This window comes from Fringilla coelebs, assembly GCF_963513975.1.
Source record: "Fringilla coelebs genome assembly, chromosome: 3".
In the NCBI taxonomy this organism is placed as follows: Eukaryota; Metazoa; Chordata; class Aves; order Passeriformes; family Fringillidae; genus Fringilla; species Fringilla coelebs.
Genome location: NC_140030.1, coordinates 81,371,680 through 81,396,872, shown reverse-complemented (window position 1 = coordinate 81,396,872; position 25,193 = coordinate 81,371,680). Strand labels below are relative to the sequence as shown.

Below are 25,193 nucleotides of genomic sequence, written 5' to 3'. Positions count from 1 at the left end.
AAACCAATTTAAAAGGCAATCTGTTAAAGTTTCCATTTAAAATGGTTCACAACTTCTAGTTTTCCTGCCTGTTTCCCTATCTGGACACGAGACAGACAATATAATATTGGTTCAAAACACAAACACTGAATGAGATGACACATTATTATACCACTTATAAATTTAGAGTGAACAAGTTCAACAAGATTTATACTGTACAGAACAAAAGCTATCTGTTATATTCTATTTTTGCCATAAGGATTATTACTACAGTAATGTACTCACCACAATACAATTAGTAAACATTACTTCAGGCATAAATAGCTATGGCAAATGCCCCCCCCCCAAAAAAAATTTGCCAATTATTTTTAACCATTTTAAAAAATACAAGAGATATTATTTTAAGGAATATGCCTATTAATTATAACCCGATTTTTTTTTTCTCTATTTAACAAAAATGAGTCAGTCATAGGGTAATTTTTGTTCAAAAGCAAACACACACACACAGACATCAATATGTACAGTAAGATTATTCGTTCTCCTTTTTCTAGGGGTGATATGGCACCAGCCCAACTAACCAATTAAAACAAAGATTTAAAATGGGATTTGGCAAACCCATAATTTTTGGGTTTTATAAAGCAGTGATAGTATCAAGAAAAAACACATTGAGTATGAGTTAAACCCAAGAAGGCAAAAGTAAAATCTCTGATAATTGATACCTAAGCACCGCTTTGGGAGAATTACCTGTGAACTTAAAATCACCTTGAAGCTTATAAATGTCTTGTAAGATTGTTTGTACTATCAAACCTATCTAATAAGGGCAAAGTGCACGGTGACCACTGTCAAACTAATTGTTCAATCAAGAATCAGTAAGTAAAAGGCATTAGCTCTGTTATGCTCCATTGCATACAGTTACATCTTTGATAACTGCCCCCTGGGAGTTTATGGATCCTACACGACCCCTGTCGAAACTCAATTGACTTCTTCCCTGCAAATTCTATTAGAATTGCTCCCTGCATCACTGCCCACAATAATCAAGAGCAGAGAGGCTGATTTATGTATAAGCATTTTGTTTTAGTCAGTACAATATAAACTAGATGAGGTTACAAGATAGCTGTTTAAAAAAGTCAACTGCATCCCATTTTGTATGACAATTTTTTAGAAAAAAGAAAATCTACTTTTAGTCTTTAGTTTAAAAACTGGAAAAGTTTCAGGAACAAAGGGGAGGGGAAATGAGAAATAATTTTGTCTAAATATTGGTCTTTCAAAAAGTACCATAATTCACCAAAAAAAAAATCATCACTAATATAGCATGCAAATGTAACTGCTCCAAAGTTTACTTACAGCAAGAAGCTGTAAATTCTTATAGATTTTAAAAGTTCCTAGCAGGAGCAAAACTGAACAATTTCTTGAGAAAGCATATGCTATTTATTAGGAAGTTTAAATATCTGCATTAACCCTTTTTCATAGACTTGGGAACCTCAAAAAAGGAGCCCACAATTCTTCATTCTCCTGAAGTTATTGACTTTCCTCTGCTATAACTATTTAGCACTGTTCAATTCCTCATCTCAGCTTATATTTTTAATACATTAAAACTGACCAACAATCTAAAATTTGTATAACATGGAACACTGGTACAACAAAGGCACTAACAGAACTTTATGTATTTCTTTTTCATTATTTTCATTTTACTCCTGATTTTCTACAGTTTAAATTATCCTACAAAGAAGGATCCAAGTAACTTTATGTATACAAGTTGCTATCATCATTATGAAAGTCCTAATAAAATCTTCTGAAAATAATTATGAAATTATGAGAAGTGCATACTTACAGAATTAAAGCAGATAAATTTAATTAGCCAAATACCATACTCTAATACACAGGACAATGAAAGCAAGAAACACATGCAGAATGAACGTAACCATAGTAAAATTTCAGGAGGTTATGATGAAGGTTATAGAAGTTAGGAAGGGACCATTCTCAGGAATGTTTACACATATGGAAAACAGAAGAGCAATATAACACAAAATGCAAGAGATAAGCAGACTACAACACCACCAAAAACATTTAACCACCACTAGTTTAAATGCACTTTGGAAACAATTTGAAGCCATGCACAGATAGTCAGATTTCAAAGAGTGCTGTAAACACTTGAACTAGATACCAATATAGAAGCTCTGGAAGAGTTAAGCAGCCAGGGCAGAAAGTGAAGGAAAGGATTTGAACAGTCCCAACCACAGGAATTATTTACCCCCAATGCAAAGATTAGAAAACCTGCAAATACAGCAGAACTGATACTGAGAACAGAGCCTTGCAGAGGCCGACTTCACTACCCTGACAGAAGTACCCCTCTGCTGGTTTGTTTTAAATTGAAAAATCCTTCCATTAAATATATTAGCTACATTGTAATTTTAACCAGAGAGCAACCAATATCTCACTGAGATTACAGGAAAATACACACAGCTCACGAACCATGTAACTACTTTTACTACCATGATCCTGACCACTAAAAGTCAAGATGCATCCCTCAATCAGGCTTGTTTCATCGTAGTTTCATGAATCCAGAACACGTCTGTTTAAATCAAATTGATCTAAAATTTGGACAAAAGACAGGAAAAGTTAAATTCAGATAAATACATGCTGGTTGTCAGAAAGCCACATATTTACAGCAAGCTTTTTTTAAGAACAAATCTTACAGTTTTGTAGCCCAAATGTGCAGTACCTATGCGACCATAAGCCTACCCCTCCAAAGAATTCAACATTTCATCTTTCTCCAGGAGCCTGCAGGTGTTTAAATGCCAAAAAAATATATCTTGGCTATGACCAGATCAGCTGGTAACCACTCTTCAGCTACATACATAGAAAGTGCCCTTCTTGAGATACTTTTTTGCACAACAAACTCCCTACCCTTGCTCTCTCTCAGGAAAGGTGATCTCACATCTCGCCCCTCCATCCCAGCACACATGGTCCATTACACTGTTGGCCAGAGCGCTGTGCCCCCCTCCTCAAAATAAAGCACACACATCCCTCCAGGCAAACTTCTCCACTTAATGCTCCATCTCAGCTACTCCAAACTTTGGATCTAACAGCTCTGCAAAACCCTGAGCAGAGGGGCTTAGCCCACCCTGAGCCTGACGGAATCCGCCTTAACATGATGTCATTGTATTTCCTTCTATAAACTCCATTCACAAAACAAGCCATATTCTAACAAGAAAAATGCCAAGGGAAAAAATCTTTGAAAGTCTAAATAAAAGTATAAAGGCCCCAAGTAAGGAAGTATTTATTAAAGCCCCCACACAGGCATGAATTTCAATTCATGTAAGGTACAGATCGGGAGTAAGATCAAAAGAGTAACAGTAGGAAAAAAATTGCACATTTGCATATCTTCAAATTCTTTTAAGTATTATGAATAGACCATTCTTTAAAAAACACCTGCAACAGATAACTGCCATAAATTAAAAACAACAAAAACTTTGATTCTCATTTTAAATTTGCCTCATGGAGAATATTAATTGCACTTATAAAATATACTGCTAACAAGCCTCAGTCAAACAAAGTATTTCATATCCGTGCAAAACTTACTACTTCCAAAGAAAAAAATAAAATATACCTCCTAAAACAACACTAAAGGCATATGGCAAAAACTGCACATTTTTTGCATATGACAAACATTACAATCTTTAAAAGAACATATAAATACTTCAGCCTGACTATGAATCTTGGAATTTTATCCACTTACTTGGAAAAGCTAACACAATCATAGCAGCAGTTGTGGGATGTCTAGAAAGTCTGTCAAAATTTCTCATTTATAGTCACTATTGCACTTTCCATACTCTAAAGACTGATTACAAGCTTAAATCTGCTTTTTAAGGAAAAAAAATCATGCTTCAGTGGAAGAATGACTACATCAAAGTCAGTCATTACATTCTCACAAAGACTGTTTTCTTAATGAAAGGAATTAAGAAGAACACTTAATCTGAATAAATTTATTGCCCAAGACTAAATATATTACCCAGGATGTACTTAACTCATAACAGAATTATCTTCTTTTTTTCCTACTAAAAGTACATTTTTGAAAATGTCTTCATTTCGTAATCACAGATGACTTTTCACAAGCAAACAGTCTTAATTCTGGTTTTATTAATTTCAAATAATTTATTAATTATTTGAAATATCAGTTGCACAAAAGAAATTCTAATATTTGGATACAAAGTTTTCTCTGGCAAATTGAAACTGCCCTTTCTAAACCAGGAAATACTTGTGGGACTCCAAACCTTGTCAGCCACCACACAATGCTGTAAGAACCATTAATACCCAACCTGATGATTAGCACCACAGAGGCTGCATCACTGTGTGAACACCTGACAAATAACTGGGGATCCGAGGGATGAAAACTCTACAAATTAACAATTAGAAGCAAACCTCCTAACAGCAACAAAAGACTAATTAAGGCTTTAAAAGAAATGCTATTCTTAGCATAATACACAATTTCAGTTAAAATCTGAGTTTTATTCTACTGAAATTAATTTTGTCTTTTGGAACCAAACCAGTTCTTGAGTTTTCAGGCTCAAGATCCAAACCTTAGGCATACAGCTGAAGTTTGTTTCTACCAGTTGTCTTCATTAGTTTCCAAAACATTCTGAATTTTGAACAAATATGAAAATGCACTAATATGTTTGTACACATTTGAAAGTTACTAGTTTTGCTCAGAAGGAGACTTCCAACAAACACCTAACTCAACAAAGGTAAAAGAGTTTGAAATTCAACCTTTACTTTGTGTTGTTTCTCACATGGACCCCATACCAAAGAGTAACTGGAAACCATAGTCCAGACACTTCTCACTACTTTGTGCCCTGCTGAGCACCCAAAAGCCAGGTAAAGTGCCATACTGCTGGCACCTAGTGAACAGCACAGCCTCACTGCTGACCTCTCATTAAAGCAATACCCTGCTGGTTTCTCCTGAGGAAGCCCTTATTCATTCATTACAGGTACACAAGAAACAAGGAGTTCACTGCTCACGGGGTTTTGAAGAAATCAAAGTTGTCTTCTCTAATGGGACCATTGCCATTGTTCAGACAGTAGACACACTGCACGTGATGGACTAGGAATACAGATGACTTGCAGCTACATCCTGGAGCACTCCCCATAATCTTTGAATAAATTTGCATGTATTGTCATTGATTTGGATTGGTCTGTAGGAGAGGACAACGACAGCACCAGCTTAGATAATAATTCTAGTATCTAGAATCAGACATGCATGAACCACCACAAAAATTCATGTCAAAAGCTACCATTAAAATTCAAAACTGACTCTTGGGAAAATGGGATCCATGCAGCATCAGAAACAGCTAAGGAAGTTGTAAAATAAACACAATTTAACAAACAGACCCAGGACAATTTACATATGATGAAGCCCAGATCCAACCTCTAAAGGAAGTAGACTCCACTGTTCATATACTAATTAAGAAGAAACAAAGCATGGTTTGTTCTGTTTCTTTTTTAGTATTACCAAGACAGTGTTTCTGAATCAGAGGGGAAAGCTTGAAGCTTTTAACCACATTGCACCTGATGGGAATGGGCAATAGAATGAGCAAGCCATCAACCTTACCCTACCCTTGTGCCACCAGTTACTGCCAGGCTGCAAAGCCCTAGCCATGATGCATATAACCAGTTCTTTAGCTCCACTGAGTTTCAACAAAACAGGGTTTCTTAGACCTCCCTGCAACCATTTCCTGCGCGTCATCCCTGCACAATCTATGGCAATGCATTTTTTTTTTCCAGTGTTACTCTTGAAGGCCAGCTGAAATTTCCAATTGTTTCTGGATACTCCAGCCAGGCTGCAGAGGGGAAGGTTTGGTATGCAGAGTCTACCTTTACATCATTAACAGCTCTAATTCACAAACATTTCTGGAAGCAATTACAGGCAACTGGAAATCGGTGCAGTGAGCCAAGACAGATGCAATGTTCACACTGTTCTGAAAGACAAGCAACAGAATAAGATTTCCCCTGCCAATCCTGAAATCATACAGCATAGTGGAATGGCACATGGCTGAAGGGTACACTGCAGTCCTGCTACTTCCAATAAAGATATTAGTAGGGTGGGGAGAGAGGTTTGTGCATCTTTAAGGCACACCTTTAAAGGACACATGAAATAGAAGGATGCTTAGTACAGCAGGAGGTAAGTAATGTATTCCGCATTTTTGGCTCTATTTTGTGTTAAGTTTTGGGTTTTTTTCTAAATAGCATGTAATCTGGGGTGCCACTAGGAATCATGTAAGAGGGTACATTATGACAGCTCCAGATGAGGTAACATCTCATTGCTTACTAAAACTGGTCCATTCTCTCAATAATCAAAACACAAGTTCAACTATCCTCTGCAGAGGCAACAGTAGCAATACCCATCATGTGGTTCCCTCAGCTTTCAGCTCTTGACCTAACTCTTCTGTGGACTCTTGCACGCCACAAACATTTCCTTAAGATGTCAGGCACATTCTCTTTTAAAAACATATCTCATTTTGCTCACAAGTGTGATTGCTCTTTCATTATTTTAATCTAGGTTCCCCTACACTTCCAAAATGTAACCAATTACAGCTGAAAAACACTCCCCCCCGCCCATTATAATTTACTAGTTAGCAACAGATGTCCTTCACCAGAATTGTCACCTTTTTTGTAATAATTTGGTTTTTTCACAGAGTAGATGTGAACAGCTGAAGAATACATGATGTAATGTCATGATGCAAACTAGTCTAAGAAAAATAGTTCTGAATTGCAAAGTTAAAGCTAAATAAAAGTTCTGTCCTTCCCTATGGCATACTAACTTTTTTTTTCCAGTATATATGACAACCATGAAGAAAGAACATCTTTAAAGTTGATCTGGCACTGAATTGACTCTGGCAGAAGGTAAGACAAAACTCCTGCAACATTCAACGCCCCTAAAATCTATACATATATGAGATCTGTGAGCAGAAAGAAAAACAGCTGGCGAAGTCTTTTTGTATCAAATCAATCTTTCCTCACACAAGTCACATGATCATATAACTGTTCCATTCTACCCTCTATGCTTTAAATTAATTCTGAGCCACCAAAACCATTTCACAGACAATTCTATAATCACCAAAGTGATCACATAAAGAGAAATGATGGGAAACATATTCAGTTATTCATAGCAACTACAGCTGATATATAGAGATTTTGAACACAGCCAGTTACAACTGAACATGCAAGACTATAATACCACCAAATTTTTACTTAATAAAATCCACAATTGTTACTTATTCCATATAGCAACAGAGTATGTAAATTTTATATCCTATATCATATATTGCAAAGCAGGAGGGGTTTTATCTGCACAGCTTTTTTCAGAGCATAACCCATCCTTCATAGTTCCAGTTCTTCGTAGTCATTTTGTTTCTTATTAGCAAATTCATTTCTTAGCTGGCAGAGTATTCAACAAATGCATCAAGCAACAATAACCAGACCAAAGAAATAATTATTTCTCAGGTAGGTACAGAACATTAGATGATAGTATCTACAGCAGTTTTAAACACTTCAGCATAAGAGGTTTCTGGTTTAAGACCCCAACAACTGAGCATCTTCTAGCCACAGAGTGACTCAGTCATTGTTCACATTCTGCTTAACAATTCCCCATAAAACAGATCTATCACTGGAAGATAATTTTTCATTTCAGTGTTGACCATGCTTCCTCATTGACCAGAAAGATGACCATGAGCATTGAGGATACATTTACATCTAGGGGAGAACCTGCAGATTAAAGCCAGTGTGTCTGAGCACAAGGAACTGACCCCATCTTATCTGATCAGTGTGATTGGAGCCCTCCTCATCCTTGTTTTGGAAGTTCTCCTTTCCCGGTGGGGTTGGGTTTTTTGAGTCATTCTGCACAACTAACCTCCAGAACAATGTCAGCTGTGCTGTGGCATAGGATGGGCTCAACCATGAGGAAGGAACAAAGATACTTAAACACAACTACATCAATAGTAACAAAGACAAGTAATAAAAATCTTCACTTGCTCTTAGAAATGAAAAAGAAATGGTCACATCCAAATACATAAATCATCTCTTCTCAGCATTAGGATATTTAATATGCCCACATTCAGAGAAACAGTCTAATATTTTTTGACAGCAAAAGGGATCCACATTTTGTATCAAAAATGTTATACAGAATAGTTCACAAAAGCAAGAGGGGCAAAAAAAACCTAACAAAGATCTTCCAGTACATAAATCAGGCTTTAAAAGTCAAACTTGGTTTTCTAAGCAAAATCCAAATCTACAGTCCGAGTTTTAATTAGAAGTAACTTTAGCAAATTAATTGTTTAAAAATCCTACCATTCTGAAAAATGGTGCAGGCTTACTTTTAGGTCTTCTGCATATAAGAGGAGAAGAACTTAAGAGGGAAAAGAAAAACATTGAAGGGGTTAAATGAAAAAAAAAAAAAACAACTCCAAAATATATAGAGATCTAAAGGATATATTTTTCTTGTGCCAGGCATGTGAAAGGCACATTTCACTAGTACTGTAACAGATGTTCTGAATTCTCATGTATTCTTGAAGCATGATTTTCCAATTCATTGCAGCATCTTATAGAAATGAAATGGCAAGAGTAAGCATTCATTTCCTGAAACTTGAGTTCAAATATTGATAAGGTCAGAAATGAAGTGAAACAGCTCAGTCCTACAAGATAACCCACCTCCTGTACCTTATGTCCAAGGTCTAATCCCTTCAGCAGGAGCGGCCACACCAACACACCTCCTAGAGTCAGACCTTGTGTTCAGAGAGAACAGAAAGCTACAAACCTAATTCTTCTGAGAAATCTGACTGCAACTACAAAAATATCTTTACAATATAGCATAATTTCAGATTTCAGATTAGCTGAATCACGTGGAAGGCATCAACCAAAATTAGTGTTGAAGAACACCAGCTCCTATTCTGTTGGAGGCACACAAGTGTACTTTGGCCACCTAGAAAACAAAACCAAAGTGTCATGAAGCTGCAGTTATATTTTGGTGGGTTTCTCTGGTTTCTCTTGCTTTTCTTGCTGCTGGCCATTTTGCAAGTGGGAAGACAAGCTTCACTTGTAATTTCTCCTTTATTTTAAACTTATCTTAGAGAGACTCAACATCTGTCAAGAAAGATGAAGTTGCCTAAGCCTTACAGACTAACACTGTTTCTGTGTCTGCCACCGATTTTTTTAATGATCATCTTTTCAGTGAAACTGAGCATGCAATTAAAAAACCTAATCACACTACTAAGACTTTTTAGACAAATTAGCTTTTTGGATGTATTTAAAGTGAGTTTAGGAACAATGTTAGTCAAATGCAACTTAAAATTGTCGATTAGGTTAAAAAAAAGCAAAATAGAATAGTGTTTTTGCACGACATAGAAAAGCAATCTCATTCTGGATATCTGTTGGTTTAGGCTAGGGGGTTTTTCTTCTACAATTAAGGCTACTGCAAATTAAGCTTTCTCCAGGCATATTTTTAAGTACCAGTCATATCTATTCACTTCTTCAAACTATACTAATCCTCTTGGATGTTCATTCCCTGGGCTGCTGCTACCTATGTTCACCAGAAACGGCTTCTCTGCACAACATCCTGGAAAAATTCTTCATCTTGTTGTGAAACAACTTTGTTTACACAACAAACCAGGACTCATCTGCCCTCCCTTTGGAAACATTTTGGCTGTGGAGGCCTCAAAAAAAAAAAAAACAAGCCACAGAGGGCTTTGGTCATTGGTGAAACCCCAACAGCTGAATTCAAGTGGTGAAAGGAAACCACAGCTCCTGAAGAGAGGGCCAGGCTCTGCTTGGAGCAGGAAATCCAAAAGCAACGTGGAGCACCTGACCTCCACACCCCAGCAGCACCATCACACACGACCTAAATGCCACTTTGGGGGATTTGAGGCAGAGCACAAGGGCAGCAGCTGCACTGACAACACCCAGTATAATTAAGCAGTTTAGTCTTTCAGTGTGAGAAGAATGGACATTTAGCTTCCAAGTCCAGCTGAAACAGGCTAAGGAACAAGACCAAGTCATTGGAAAGCATCACTCCTCATGGACAGCTCTACAGGAATTACATTCACACCAACATACAGGGCTTATGCTGCACACACTTCAGAGTTGATTTTCTGTCAATGAGGCTTTGTCAAGACACAATTATGCACAAGATGGAAAACTAGTACAAAGCAAGAAGAGAGTCCAAATGTTTTTAATGTTTTTCCAGTAACTGCTATGATATCTTTAAAACAGAAAAAGATGTAACTTTTATTTGAATGGTTCCTCCAAAAGCCTGATATTGAAGGCAATACTGTACAAAGCTTTGGGGTAAATCTCAAAAAGTAACAGGTCTATTTGATGGCTACCACCACCATATTACCTTGCACAGAGGGCCAGCAGGAACTGCAGTGCTTTAGTAGAAACTTGCTTCCTCAAATACACACCATATCTATTTGCTAAATATAACCTCAGTAACTTTAAAATAAAAATCAAGAAGAAGGAGTTAATGGATTTCTTAAATTAATTTAATCTAAAATTGATTGGGAAATAACTTTACCAAATTAAAAACTAAAATTTTTAAAGACTGTTCAAACATTATTTTTAATTTATTTCCACTATGAGGTAAGTTTAAGAGAACATAATTCTCCCAATTAAAAGTAATCCAGATTTTTTAATTGCATAAGAAGCCTATATATGCATAAAAAGAAAACACACCCAAACAAAAAAAATTCACTTTTGGAAAGTACCAATTCTAGGAGTCATAAAAGCTGAACAAAATTTAAACCTTTTTTCTGTCTTTATTCTAATAGGAGATAACAGCAGGGGTGAGTCCACAGAGATTTTATTCTTCCTTACCGTGAATTCACATCCCCAAGAGCAGTAAACAGGAGACACATGTCAAGGACAGACTATTTCATAGGCACAAGCCCAGGAAAAACTGGAGGTCATTAATTTTCACCAGTCAGAACAAATACAAAGGACTCACCACGAGGTAAAGACAAAACACCTGCTTTACTAAAAGCTACTATGAGCTTGTGGTAAAATTGGAGGCATTTCAAAGCTGAGAGAAGTTTTGCTTGCAGAATGGGGCAGGATGGCAGGGGAGGAGAAGGTTTCTGCTGTGTAGTCCTGGGAGAATGCACAGCCTGGAATGACATTCTTAAACCTATAGCCACTGATTAAACATTGTCTTAAGGCAAAAATTCTACACAATGAGCTTAAGCATGCATTACAGTTTGTAGCTAAGTTATTATCTGCAATAAACTGATAACCATTCATTAACTTCTGAACATAAGAGACAACTGGCAAGCTATTTCATGCCTCAAAGAACTTACAACAAAAGGGAGGCAAACACATAGTGCAGGTGACTTTGTACTGGGAAAATAAAATGAATATTTAAAAATGCCATTACCTTCAAGCTGTAAAATGGATCGACATGGAGATGTTCCAACAAATGCAGTTTTTAAAACTGATTCTGAATCCTTATGTGCTATAAGCAGAAAAGTAAGCATAGTCTTTCAATTAATAACAAACAGCTATTAGAAAAGTAGTTTTTAGTGAAAATTGATTTTAATATTAAGGCCTATATGAACAAGTACCAAATATGTGCTTCACAAGTAACCCTAACTACAAAGGTTATAAAATGGTATGGTTACTGACAGACACAGCCTGTAAGACTCCATAGGGGGAGGTTAAAAAGAAGATATGAAAATTAAAAATTAATAAGTCTACAGCGCAGTGGTTCTGAACAGACGTACTCCCAAAGTCACAACTTCCAAGGCAATCTCTGAGGACAAGATCTTTGCCTCCATATTAATTTCTAATGCACTTGGGCATTCTGTAAATTATTTCATCTGCCTCAAAGCAGATGAGGGGAAGGAAAGCTGCAGCAGTGACCAGAGCCCTATGCCAGCTCCCCACAAAAAAGCCAAACATCACTGTATTCTGTGCACACCAAACACTGACATTGCTGAGAGCTACTTGTTCAAAGACAAAATATGTCCTTTAATAATTCAACTCCCCCTGAGACTCAAGAACAAGATAAGAGGCTAAAACCAACTTTGAAACAGGATATTCAGAACTGCAGGTAACATCCACGTTCGTTGGTACAGACCGTGATACACCTGATGTGCTTTTCTGCCACCAGGCAGCATAACCACCCCGATGGCATGATGAAAACAGCCCCAGGCCCTCCAGCCACATGCCTTCCATTGAGGCTTTCATCTCACAGCCCTCCTGACCAAATAAAAGACACAACTTTCTACTGCCTGGCTCAAAATCCAGTTCCCTCCACACCAGTTTGCCTACAAGTTCATAGAGATCTTTTTAATTAAAAAAAAAAATCTATTTAAACCCTTTCTACCCTCTCTGTAAGATGCTTTTCAGCTTCTAGAAATTGAAATCTTGTACAGAAATTATCAATCTCTTCCCAGTCCTGTATTTTCCTTGTCATTTTTTTTAAATGTTCCCATGAGTCACACAGAGGGTCATACCATGTAACGTTCCAGAGAAAATTAGGACCTCAGGTCTCACCTTTCCAATTCTGTCTGAGATTTCTACACAAAAATCCGAAAGCATTTTTCATAGCTTTTCATGCCATAAATACATTGTTAATTTCAGCTTCCATCTGCTAAATTTTTCCTTTGTTTTGGTAATTGATTTATACTAGAATACCATCCGTAGCAGACAACTACTTTAAAAAACTGTTGTGTTCTTCCCTTATAATCAGTTTTCCCCAGAAATAGTTAATATCTCTTCTGCTATGAGCAGCTCTCCAGGTTATGTCTCCTGAGTCCATTTCAAGTAAACAATTTTTCACACTGACATTTTCTTTAGTCTGTTGTAATTCACATTCCACTGGCCTCTACTGTTCCATCTATGGTATCAGTTAAGCTGCTTTTTTTTTTTTCCACAAAATGAATTTTTTTTGCCAAGGACAAGCAAGTTTCACAGCTTTTGAAACTGAAAGGAACAATCATAACAACCAGCAAATTGCATGAGCCATAAAGTTTTGCATGGCAAAGCTTTCAGCTCTGGCACAATTAGGACGTATTTTACCAATTTTAAAAAGCCATGTTAATTCCAAGTATACATATAAACCTGTTGGTGTTGGACTGTTTCCTAGTAGTACTAACAAATTTATGGCAGCTTTCTGCTGCCTATAATCACTTCTAAGAGTCTTCAAGTAGGTTAAGGCCAATTATTGTCCATAAGGTGATATACAAACATATAATTTAAGTAATGTTATTTTACACTCTATCAACAATTTCTAAATATGTGGGTGAATGCAATAAACCTCAAATCTCTCTCAAACAGGTAATCTAGGAAAGAACTTAAGTTTAACAGACAAAAGAAGGGCTCTAATCCTCCAATTATGTACCTGAACTACAAGGTTATTCTTCATCTGTTGCACTCCTCACACATCGATTAAAATACACACATCAGCTGCCAATACCTTCAGTTTTATACATGAGCAAGACATTTAAAAAAAAGAGGTGAGCACAGCCATTCCTTGATTTTATTGACTCCTCCTCTCCCAAGCTGTGTTCAAAGTCCACGCAGGATAAAGGAGAAAAATGACAACCAGTCCTTACAAGTGGGTTGTGAACACAAGTAATGTGATGTGTATTATTACAAAGGGAATTTCTAAAAATGCAGTGAACAGCACCAGAAAGTGGTGAATGCTCCCTGCAATACCAAATAAAACAAACACCATCAAAATATAATCTTGGAAAATCCAGTAAATTCTAATCAATGAAAGATTAGTTGAATATATAATTTGGCATACACATACCAAATTCCACACATTCATTTATTTTTTAATCCTAGATTCCATAAGAGGCATTAACTCAGCACAAATGAATCCAACCTGTGTCATATTTTATATACATGTAACTGGATTCTCCTGTCATTACACTTTTCAATAGAAACATGAGTCCAGTAAAACAACCCCATGCCAAATTTTCACAAAATCTTCAGATAGGTCTAATTCTTTTGCATACAATGCTCAGCAAGTCTGCACTCCTTGTAGAATTTCATTAAAAATTGAATATAAGTACTTTTGACATATCAAAACACAGAATAAAGCAGTAATCACATAAAACAGGGCAATTCAATCAAAATTACTGCCAAAGCAGCAAAGACTATTAATTGGCAGCAAAACCCACATATAAGAAATACACAGACTGACTACATATCTAATAAAATACCAGGTATCTACTGGAAGTGGCAAGATTAACTTCTTTCAGCACTGGGTTGCCAACTACAAGCCTCTATAACTTTTCTGCTGTTTTTATACCTGTCACTCTTCTTAGTGCTCATCAGCACAGTTCACCTACTTTCTTAGCCACAAAAAGGGACATTCTATAGTAAGAGACACTTGCTTACCTCAGTATGATGTGCTTATTTTGTGGGAAAAAACCAAAATTAAAACAAACAAACAGAAGATCCAACATAATACTGTAAGGGATTGGACTAATGATAAAATACATTTCATTGCTGTATCTATTCTACACCTGATATTATACATATCTTGTGTGGATAACTGCATAGCCTCTTTCTCCTGGGGCAAAGGCTTCAGATAAATCAATCATCACATACTGAGTTTCATACAGTATTTCAAGAAATTGTTTCCATGGCTATTCCATCTGTTGTGCAGGAGTAGCAACCACTATGACTGTTTTAATATGACAAGTGGATAAAATTCATCAATAGCTGAACAGCCAGTCTCATTTGCTAAACCAACATAGATTCTTATGACCATAAATCTCTGAAGTGGTTTTCTGTCCCACTTCATTTTTGCTTTTAAATCCTTCAATCTGTTTTTGCTTTTTCAGAAATCTGGACTGAGATACTTTCAACAGCTGGAGGACTTGGAGTCAATATACCACAGAAATCAAAGCCAGCTACACAAAGTACAAACCCACACCAACCTTCACTCAATTCTTAAAATATTTGTATCCAGAGTTTGATCAAAAATAATCTTAACTTTTTTCTAAATGAAATTAAACTGCAGTGTAGTAGCCTGGCATAAACTTTCTCATCCCATCCAATATTCAATAAAGATTTCAAACACAATGATCTGCAAGGTGGAATTTATTTCTCACACACAAGGTACATAGAAATGGAAGAGATAAAATTTATGAGACATACTTTTTTACACAGCAAGTCTTCCTTGGTACGCCACTTATCTCAGAAGGAGTAGCAGGCTCTACTTCTGTGATGGGAAGCAACCATCAGCTCACAAAATGAAGAAAAGGTTTATCTTACCAGGGAGTAGTACTTAACACAACAGGAAAAGAAAGGGAAAACAAAACCAAAACCAAACAAACAAAAAAACCCCACTAAGACAGCACTCCAGTTTTAACCTTTATGTTAAAGTGAGCTGCTTTCAAGCTCTTGACTAATAAATAAAAACAAGTTTTTGCCTGAGAAGAACAAAATACACTGAACAAGTATTTTACCCTAAGAAACACAGACAGTTTATTTCACCCTCAGTATTTCCTGAGACAAATCCCTCCTCCCTGAGGACCATGCTTCACCAAAGATCTCTTTTCTCCCTATTCTACCATGCTCCTTCTCACTACTAAGAATGCCATCACCAAAGAAATTGTCTTTTCAGGTCACCAGTGCACACTCAGAGCAGTTGAATGAGACATTTAAATTAGATTGTATCAATGAGCCATATTTGGGTGAGTTGTAAGAAGGGGTTTACAGCTTATAAGACCGTTTTCATTTCCTCTTTTTACTTAGTAATGATCTTCTACTCCTTTTTGCACTTCTACCTCTTCTGTGATTCTGAGACCATAACCACTCCTAATGGCACCTTCATAAGTAGTGCTCAACACACCTGCTGGCTTTTTTGCTTTGAATGCTTAAACCTGATGACACAGGCAGCACACAAACACTACGTGAACAGCCAGGGCAAGCCTGCCCTGAGTGAGGCCAAAATTGTGTTTCTTACCTATTGACTGCAGGATGAGGAACTCAGAGGCCAGGAAGATAGTTCAAAAAAATACTCAGTCTTTAATTTCAACTTAAGTTTGAACAATGAAATTAATAGCAAAGCTGAGCTGAAGGCAGCTAGCAGTTATGATGATAAACAGGAAAGCTAAATATTGCATAAATAGGGAACTGCAGTTTGAGTTGGTGTAGGAATTACTGGTGTTCAACCAATTGTGTCACTTGACACCAACCCTACAGTCATCAGGACACCCTTGGGAATGATTGAAAACTTTTGCTCAGCCTCCAAATGAAATCTTCCAGTCAGCCATAGAGGCGCTGTGAGAATTGTGACTGCTGGAATTACGCACAGATCCTGAAATGAGTAAAATCCATTTCAAAGATGAAGTCAGAAAAGCTGATAAACCCCCAGAGAACCAAGACTTCAACTGCAAATGTCTGCAGTGTTTCTTCTGCTAAAGTGAAGCTAGGAGATGCTTCTGAGGTAGTAAAACATGACTGAGGAAGTAAAATATGACTGAAACATGCCTTGGTAAAGAAATGAGGGTGGAGTCTCACAGTCCAGGACTAGGCTGGACTCCAAGGCAGAAAAAATTGTCCTTAACACTAACAAGCCAGTCAATCCTGCACACCTGAAAACCCTAATTCTCCTAAAGATGTCCATAAGAGCTCAGAAATTCCTCTTACTGCCCTTCTTAGAGTTTCATCTTTAGCTTCAGCAGACTAAAGGCCAGCTACTACCAGACTGCACAGCCTCGACCATCAGACCTTGACCCCTGTTCAGTGGCCACTTCAGCTCTGTTCCCCCAGCAATAAGCTGATTCAAGGACACAAAGATTTTTCTATTTTGGAATAGTATGGTTTTTGCAGTTTATTTCTCTGCACCAGTGTATCATAGGTCATACAAACAGCAAAGTGCCAAATGAGAAGCAGAAGGGGCATGCAGGAAGGAGAGCAAGGACTCAGGGGAGCCTTTCAGCAGCTCCTAGCCAACACATCAGGTAAGATATCAAGCAGACCCATAACCCACTTCCAAACATGAACGGCTGGGGCAGAGAGACATGAGGAAAATTCTTTCAGCCTCACCCATCTAATTTTGGATAATTCAAAACAGCTGTTGCAACTGGTTCTGAAGACAAGATTCTTCAAGGGAAAACAGCATCACTCCATACACCATACAGGCAAAAGCACAGAGTGGCTTTTGAGGACACTCAGTGGAAGCAGGCACTAACAATTCATGAATTCCAATCCTTATGTGCAAGATATCAGTAACAGTTTTTAAAGAATTTAAACAATAAATTCATAACACAGTACAAAACTTTGAGCAACTTACACATAATTAAAAACTTTCTTTGGGAAATATCTGAAACTAATTGTGTTGTTACATTACCTAGAGGTTACCATATTTTAATTACTCATGTTTTCCCTTCTAGTGCTGATTATAATTTTGTACTTGCACAATTACAGTTCAACCTAAGGAAATGCATACTAAAGACAATCCAATCCACAAACTTATTTTCATCATTTTATCAATAACCACAAGCAAAGAGTATTTATGCAGAGCATATTAGTATTTTAAAACTTTAATATCAGGGACTGCACCATGCAGAACAGAAATACAGTATCAGGTGTGCATTGCAGATACACAGCATAACCTAAATTGAGTAAAATCTACAAGAATGCTAAAACTTAAATGGTCAGACACAGCTTGACAGGACAACAATTTTGATACCATACCTTTCAAATTACAGAGCAGTATAAGCATGAAAATTGTATACACAAAATCCCAACACAGTAATAGCTTTAGGGCCCTTTAAAGCATGTCTAAAATTTTCATTTTCCATAAATGACAGGCATGGCAATAAAACCTCTTGACCTGAGAGAATTTATTTTTAACAATGCCTCTCCCTTTTCTGTTTCTCCTGTTATTAACAGGAGCAGAGCCAGGTTGGCAGCAGCAGACACGAACAACAGTCTCAAGACCACAAGGCAGGGGAGGAAGGGAAGGAGATTAGCAGTGACCCATATATTACCTAAAGCAAGCCCACAGTATCCAAAGCAGTGAAGAGGCACCAACTGAAGACCAAAATGCTATACAATGAAAAGAAGGGTTTACAGCTAACAGAATCTGAATTACATTCTCAAAACAAGCCTCCAGGATAAATAAACAGTCAGTCAAAAGCACCTACCAAGGGATACTGCTAAGAGTAACACACCAGACTCCTGGTCCACTAAAACTCCTGACACACTAAAAAGGGTGCAGTGAGGGAAGTAAACCAAACAGGCAGGCCAGGACAACTTAGGAATGCTATCCTGAATGCCAGAGCTGCTTTCTTCCCTCTACTTCAACCTGACTCCAAACAGAAGGAATGGGAGATGGAGCATAATTTCAGCTCCAGACCTCCTCTGGACGGGACACTGCAGGAAAGCACAGTCTATGTCCCCACTCTCTCTCACTGAAGACTCTCCTGGCAGCATGGGACAGCAGCCTGAAAGCCACTTCTATGGCTCCAGCTGGCATGAGGGCAGAACAAAAAACTATTTCCACACTGCTTTTGATAAAGTTGCTTCAACAATATGGGAGTAGGTTCAAATGGGGAAGGGAGAGTCTCTTCTAAGGAAAATGCTGCCGTGTTTAAGGCTGTCATCCAGCTACAGAGAGAAACATTACTGGTGGTGGTGGTGTTCAATTTCTCAGGTCTTGGGAAACATTCTCACACACGTACACAGAACCTGAAATTATGATACTTTGTATAGCTTCTGCTTCACATATAATTTTGTTTCACATGCTTTGCTCTTAGTTCATACTTTAGGTATTCCAAGAGTTAGTGCTGCAATTTCACTAACTGTCAGGATGGTCCACCAAATTATAGCATATTATTCCCAGGATTATCCTATCCTGTAAGCACAAAAACATAATTGCTCCTAATATTTACAATGTGATTACACACATATCCTCTACTCCATAAGAAGTTAGGCATCTTGAAAAGTACTGGAACTCTGTCTAGAATTTTGACTGGCACTGAAGGGACACCAAACATATATATCTCACATTTTAAAAACCTTATTGACATGGCACCAAGTCATGCTGACCAACTTCATTCATTTATGTGGTAAGTCTAAAAATTATGTTCTTACATATCTTAAGGAATTTTAAAAACATTGTTGTTCCATTCTATAAACAACCATGGAAATACAATATTCTATGGGAGGGAAAAAAACCAAAACATCTTTTTATACAAGCAAACTATAAAATAGCGATATTTGGATATTGTTTTATATTGAAAGAACTATAATACTTATCTTCATTTGATGACAACAGATGAAAAATTAAAAGTCAAAGATGAAAGAATCAAATATTCACTTTCCACACTCTAGAATCCTTGTAGAGCAAAATATACTTATACTAGGAACACCTAGAGCAACAAGACAGGATGTTTTCAAGAAATTAGCCTAAATTTATATCTAGTTCTGTATTAACCAGCAACAGAAGTATTTTTCAGATATAAATATGGAGGCAGTGTAGATTTTAGAGCCTTGTGCATTACTGGAAGTCGCACATATGCTAAAAATCACATAAAAAAAGAGCATCCACCTAATCACCCAGCAAAGCTGGAAGCAGCAGAACTTGGCTGCTGTGCTAAAAGAGACCCTCTCTTTGGTGCTTAAGGAAGCATCTTTGCCATTGGTGAATGACAGAACCTTCATGGAGAAGCTCCCATTGCCGGAAAGCCAAAATAACAAGATCCTCTCCTCTCCTGACCTCCCTGCTGCCGTGTGAAAGGGGCACACCTGAACAGTTAGCAACCAGCTCTCCTCAGGCAGAGCCACACAACTCTAAGCCATGCAGTGGTAGGAAGGATCACACAATCACAACCATCCCCCTTGTCACTCTCGGAGTCAAATCCTGCTTCTCTCCACTTAAAAAGTTCCATACCGTGGTTAAAACTTAACGATATTTTTGTACCTTCAGGCTGCCAATAACTTTGATGCTCTACACTTCAACAATGGTATGCCAACTTTCATGGTGATGGAACAACTCAACACTGTCTTAGTAGCAGTAATCGTATTAGTAGGAATAATAATAACAAAGCAGCCAATTTAAGAGTGTGTCAATGCTGAAGACACAGAACCAAATGTAAAGGTGTTTCCATTTGTCTATTTTTAAATCAGATAAAATCAAGCAAGGAGCAGACCATTGCTGGCCTGTGTTTAGTATACTGTAATCACCCAACTATTCAGCTTGGTTAGATTTCCAAATACTGCAATAATGTTTGCAGTCTCACCTAGCTTATCACCACTCCTAGCTTTAATGTTTTTCCTCTTTTTAAATACGTTTCAAAAACTCGTAGTCATTCAAAAATACACTCATACTTCCCCTTAACCCACTTCCAGAGTCTGCACCTCTGACCTTACCCAAACAAGAAACACTAATGCCTTTTATTTCCTAGTCTATCCATAATATTATTCATTACTTATTCTCATATATTCAATTCCCTTGAAGGTCTAAATTGCATAGCATTTTGAAATAGGGTGGTATTACCTCTTTTTTCCCCACTTTTTCTGAGACTCAGATTCTATAAAGTTTCCTTGCTTGCTCCTAAGTATCAACTAAGACTTAAATATTCTTGCAGTGGATTCTTGTAACTACAAGGCATCACAGAAATGTTTTGTGAAAAGCAAACAAACACCGAAGATATCACTGGCTTCATTTTGATTCCCCATCTATAACAGGCTGGGTATATTTTCAATTCAAAATCTGAGAGTCAGACCAACATTAAAGCATGGAAGAAGGCATAAAGAAAACTTAATTAGTAAGAAAAAAAAAAATCTTCTGTTGCATTCCCTAGGAAATTGTTGGGAAAAGATGCTGGCCATTCAAATTTTATCACACTACAGATACTCTTGCAAAGAAACGTACCATCATGCAATACATCATGTTCTACCAAGACACTGCTTCCACACTGCCACCACTCTATTGAAAATTGCATTTCAGAGCAAATCTTTATTATGTATCCTATTTCAGGGCAGTATTTTTTATAATTACTATCAGAATACCATTCAAACAGCTCTGCTATTGTATGTATTGTATTAAACCATCTACAGCACAACATTTTAGCCCAGCCTTGTATAAAAAACCCCAAAACATTAACCTCTTCATTAAAAAATACAGGTTTCTATTTGAAGTAAGAAGAAATCACAAAAAAGGAGACAATGACAAAAATCTGCCATCTGCTCCTCATACAATGTAGACATAACAACAACGACTGAAAAATTTATTGTCACTATAAAAACAGTACTAGCAGCCCAGTAAAATAAGGAAGGGCTACCATTAGATACACTAAGTGTACATATATATATATACACACACGTGTGTGTGTGTTTATATGTCCTTGTATATAAACACTTCAGCACTTTAAATCCACAATAATATTCACTTTAATTGAGGTAAGACTAAGCAGAACTACTGCACTATCTGAGCTTTCCTTTCTAAAACAGAGCAGCAACCTGCCCCCAACAGCCACCCTTACCCTGCTTTGGTACAAGATCCATGCTGTAGGAACTTGGCCAAGGTCACAGAGTAAGTCAGCACCACCACAAGCCTGTGACCCCAAATCCTGGCAACACCATGCTGCCTCTCAGCAGGCAGTCCAGAAGGAAGAGACTCTGCACTTCCCTACCCATCTTCTGGCTCACCCAGCACTTCTCCTACAGCCTAACACAGCATCAAACAACATTCACTGCTACAGGCAGAGAGACAAAGGTATAGAATTACACATCAGTGTAAAGCCTCTAACTGCATCTATAAAAGGATTGCTAAAACACTAAATCAGTGTTAAGAACTACTTTTTTTTTTTTTTAATTTGTGTTCCTGTACTGCCACCTAAAGATCAGAGCGAAAAATAGGAACAGTAGTGGACAACATGACTTTTATCTTTATTCCTGGAAGAACAGTAAGGTTTTTCTCACATCTCCCTTTGAAAAAAGAGCACACCAGATTCAACCAGATCAAAACCAGATTGATGAAACAGTTCTATTTCATGCCACAGTTCAGCAGTACTTTACTAATTGCCTAATTTCTATACATTCAAAAAACCAAAAAACTCTGTATCGATGTATATATATATCCTTTAATTAGACAAATGTCAGCTTGGACAGTCATGATCTACAAACTCCATCTACCCACAGCACATTTCACTAAGGAAGACAGATTAGTAGAAATAGATTTTTGACTTCCTTATTTACTTTTTTAAATTTAACTGCTATCACAATATAGAAAAAAAAAAAAAACAAACCCACAAATTAATAACCTCTTGTGATATAACAAGCTGGTAATACCATTATTCCTCCCAACAAAACATGCCCTGATTACACATCTACATTCAAACACCTCAGATTCACTTTTATTCCACCTGTTGCTGCATTCAGCCTGTCCTCTGAAGTCTGCAGCCTGTCACAACTTCAGGCAGAAAATGTTCAGTCACCACCCTGAAGGGCTCTGATGTCATGAGTCAGACATCACAGCTAAAAATCTTTTGGGGTTGGTGTTTATTTGGGGGTTTTTTTTGGAGGAGGAGTTTTTGCTGGGTTTTTGATTTGGTTGGGTTTTTTTCCAATATGCTAAAGATGCAAGATGCATCTTATAAGATGCAAGCATCACCTGGAATAGATTGTCAATTTTTTCTTTGATTAAATGAGACCCATATTCTCCCATATTCTTCATGCCTGTAAAGGACATGAAGCAAATTACCTGGACTGTTTCTACAAACAAAACTTCAAATATTTTCAAAATAACCCCCTTCCCCCCACCCCAAAAAACAACCCAACAAAATCAGACAAAAGCAAAAACCTAAAAAAGAAGTTAGCGGTATCGAATTTTCTCCTGTCTCTCTTCTTCATGTCTTGGCAAGCAATTACAGAGGGGTTTGGCTCATCTAGCAGTATGTTTCAGGTATTAATACATAGATGCTCCTTTAATAGCTCTGCCACAATCCAGCTTGTTGGGAAACCGCTGTAGTTTAAAATACAGTTGTTCGTTTGTTTCCTTCTAAGCAAACACAGAAAGTTACTATGTGTTTGTCAGTTTCCACCTGCAGGGACACGAAGCAGGAAGGCAGGCATTTATTTACGGCTTGTCTCCAACCCACGTGCTCTTTAGCGGGACAAACCCGGCCAGGCGGCACGGAGCTCCAGAGGGCCGGTGCCTCCCGGCGCTGCGAGCCCCCGGGCACAGCTCCCCCCGCCGCCGCCGGAGCCCGGACCCTGCCAGCCCCGGGAACGCTGCGCGGAGCGGCGGCACCGCACCGAGCCACGCCGGCACTGCCGCCTCCCCCAGCCCGGGAAACCTCCCCAGGAACAGCCGCGCCCGGGACGAGGCGACATCTTCAAAACAGCTTTAAAGAAAAAGCCCCCAGTTAAAAACAGCGGCAGCAAGCGGCAAGCCCCGCACCTCAGCGCGGGCAGCACATAGCCGCGGGAACAGGCACAGCCGGCGGCTCCCCGGAGCACGCATCCCCGTCCCGTCCCATCCCGCCCCGGCGGAAGGCACAGCCGGCGGCTCCCCGGAGCACGCACTCCCGGCCCGCAGGCACGGCGCGGCCCCGCCCCGGCGGAAGGGGCGGCGCTGGCTGCGGAGCGGCGCGTTCCCGCCGGTACCTGCGTAGGCAGCGCTCGCACACGCTGCCCAGCTGCTGTTTGCTGAGGATGTAGGCGAAGGGCACGTCGCGGTAGAGCAGCTCTCCGGGCCGCACGCTCCGGCGGGAGCGGAGGCCGCTGCCCTTGCCCGGGCTCTGGAACCGCTCCAGCGCCGCCGGCTCCATCCTGCCGCGCTCGCCGCCACCGGAGAGGAGAGCGCGGCCGCCCCGCCCGCCGGCACGTGACCCGGCGCGGCCGCCGCCATCTTAAATGAGGGCAAGGGCGGGGGCGGCCCCGCGGCGGGCAGGAGCCGGGCCCGCGGGGATGGAGCCGGGAATGCGGCACTCCCTGTCCTGGGCCAGCGCAGCACAGCACAGCCGCACCGACAGGCGCAGGGCAGCCCTTTGCCTGAAGGGGCAGCTAACAGTACATACCACAGAATCCCAGCGTGGGCCCAGGTGGAAGGGACTACAGCGCGTCACCTGGCGGAGCATCCCTGCGCCAGCAGGGCCGTCCCGAGCGCGTTGCACAGGACTCCGTCCAGAGGGATCTTGAATGTTTCCAGTCAGGGGGACTCCGCAGCCTCTCTGGACTGCCTGCTCCAGTGCTCAGTCACCTGCCCAGTAATGAAGCTTTTCTTCATGTTCAGGTGGAACTTCTGGGCATCAGTTTCTACCCCTTGCCTCCTGTCCTATTGCCTGGCACCACTGAGCACAACCCAGCTCCATCCTCCTGGCACCCTCACTTGAGATATTTACACCCAAAATATTAAACAGCTTAGTTTACAATGGAAGGGATGTAATAAGGATTCAGTCAAAAGACATCCCCAAAAAGGACATTATGTTTGTGAGCTGGCATCTATATGTATTTCTGGATTCCACTGTGATCTGAATACAGGGAACTATGACTGGGCCAGTAGCTACACCTACACTCTGGTGTTTCTCACTGAGAATGCACCCCATACACCAGATTATTTTTTGTCAGAACCATGAGTTAGACCAGATACATGACAACAGAAAAAGCAAGATTTGCAGAATTAAATAAGTATTAATCTCAAATGTTGGTGCTCAAAGCTCAGGAAATAAGTACTTTCTGTATGGGTCCACATAACTCTTATTCATTTATGAGATTACACTCATGCAGGCTAAATGTGCTAAACTGCAGATCGACTTTGTCTGGTTTTCCTTATCACGCCTATAGAGGGAGGTAGGGCTTGTGTTTTGGAAGGGAGTCTTGATTCGTGCTGTCAAAGAACACTGAGACAGATCTTAAAGAGTTCTGCCCAGCAGCTGTGCTAAAACCACTCCGTTTTGTTCTCTGTTATTTCAGTCTGCAATTGTTTCCACCCAAATTGCAACAAGGTAATAAGGAATGGCAATACGCATATCTAAAACTGCTATTAGGAAGAACCAAGGTACCTAAAGCCAGAGGATTCTCACAAAAAATATATTTTGACATTTGCTTAATGCTGCAATGATGTAATTCATTATCAAAAGAACTGACAGCAATCTAGCTGTTAGTGAAATCATTATGCATGTTACTATGCTTATCGTTAGCTCTTCTAGCAAATTTTTAAAATGTGTTAAATTACAGTGATATTGTGAGTTTCT

At 39.0% G+C, this 25,193-nt stretch overlaps 1 protein-coding gene across 1 annotated transcript in view; it reads right to left on the bottom strand.

Annotated features, from left to right (window-relative positions):
* The window catches only part of SMYD3 (SET and MYND domain containing 3), a gene marked incomplete at its 5' end in the record, with an annotated part of 379,357 nt that extends 355,589 nt beyond the window's left edge, over nt 1-23,768 (bottom strand). Inside the window, one exon of the mRNA XM_084203616.1 lies at nt 23,605-23,768. Within this exon, the coding sequence (XP_084059742.1) occupies nt 23,605-23,768 (164 nt within the window). The remainder of the gene's footprint in view (nt 1-23,604) is intronic.
* Nucleotides 23,769-25,193: the final 1,425 nt, after the last annotated feature.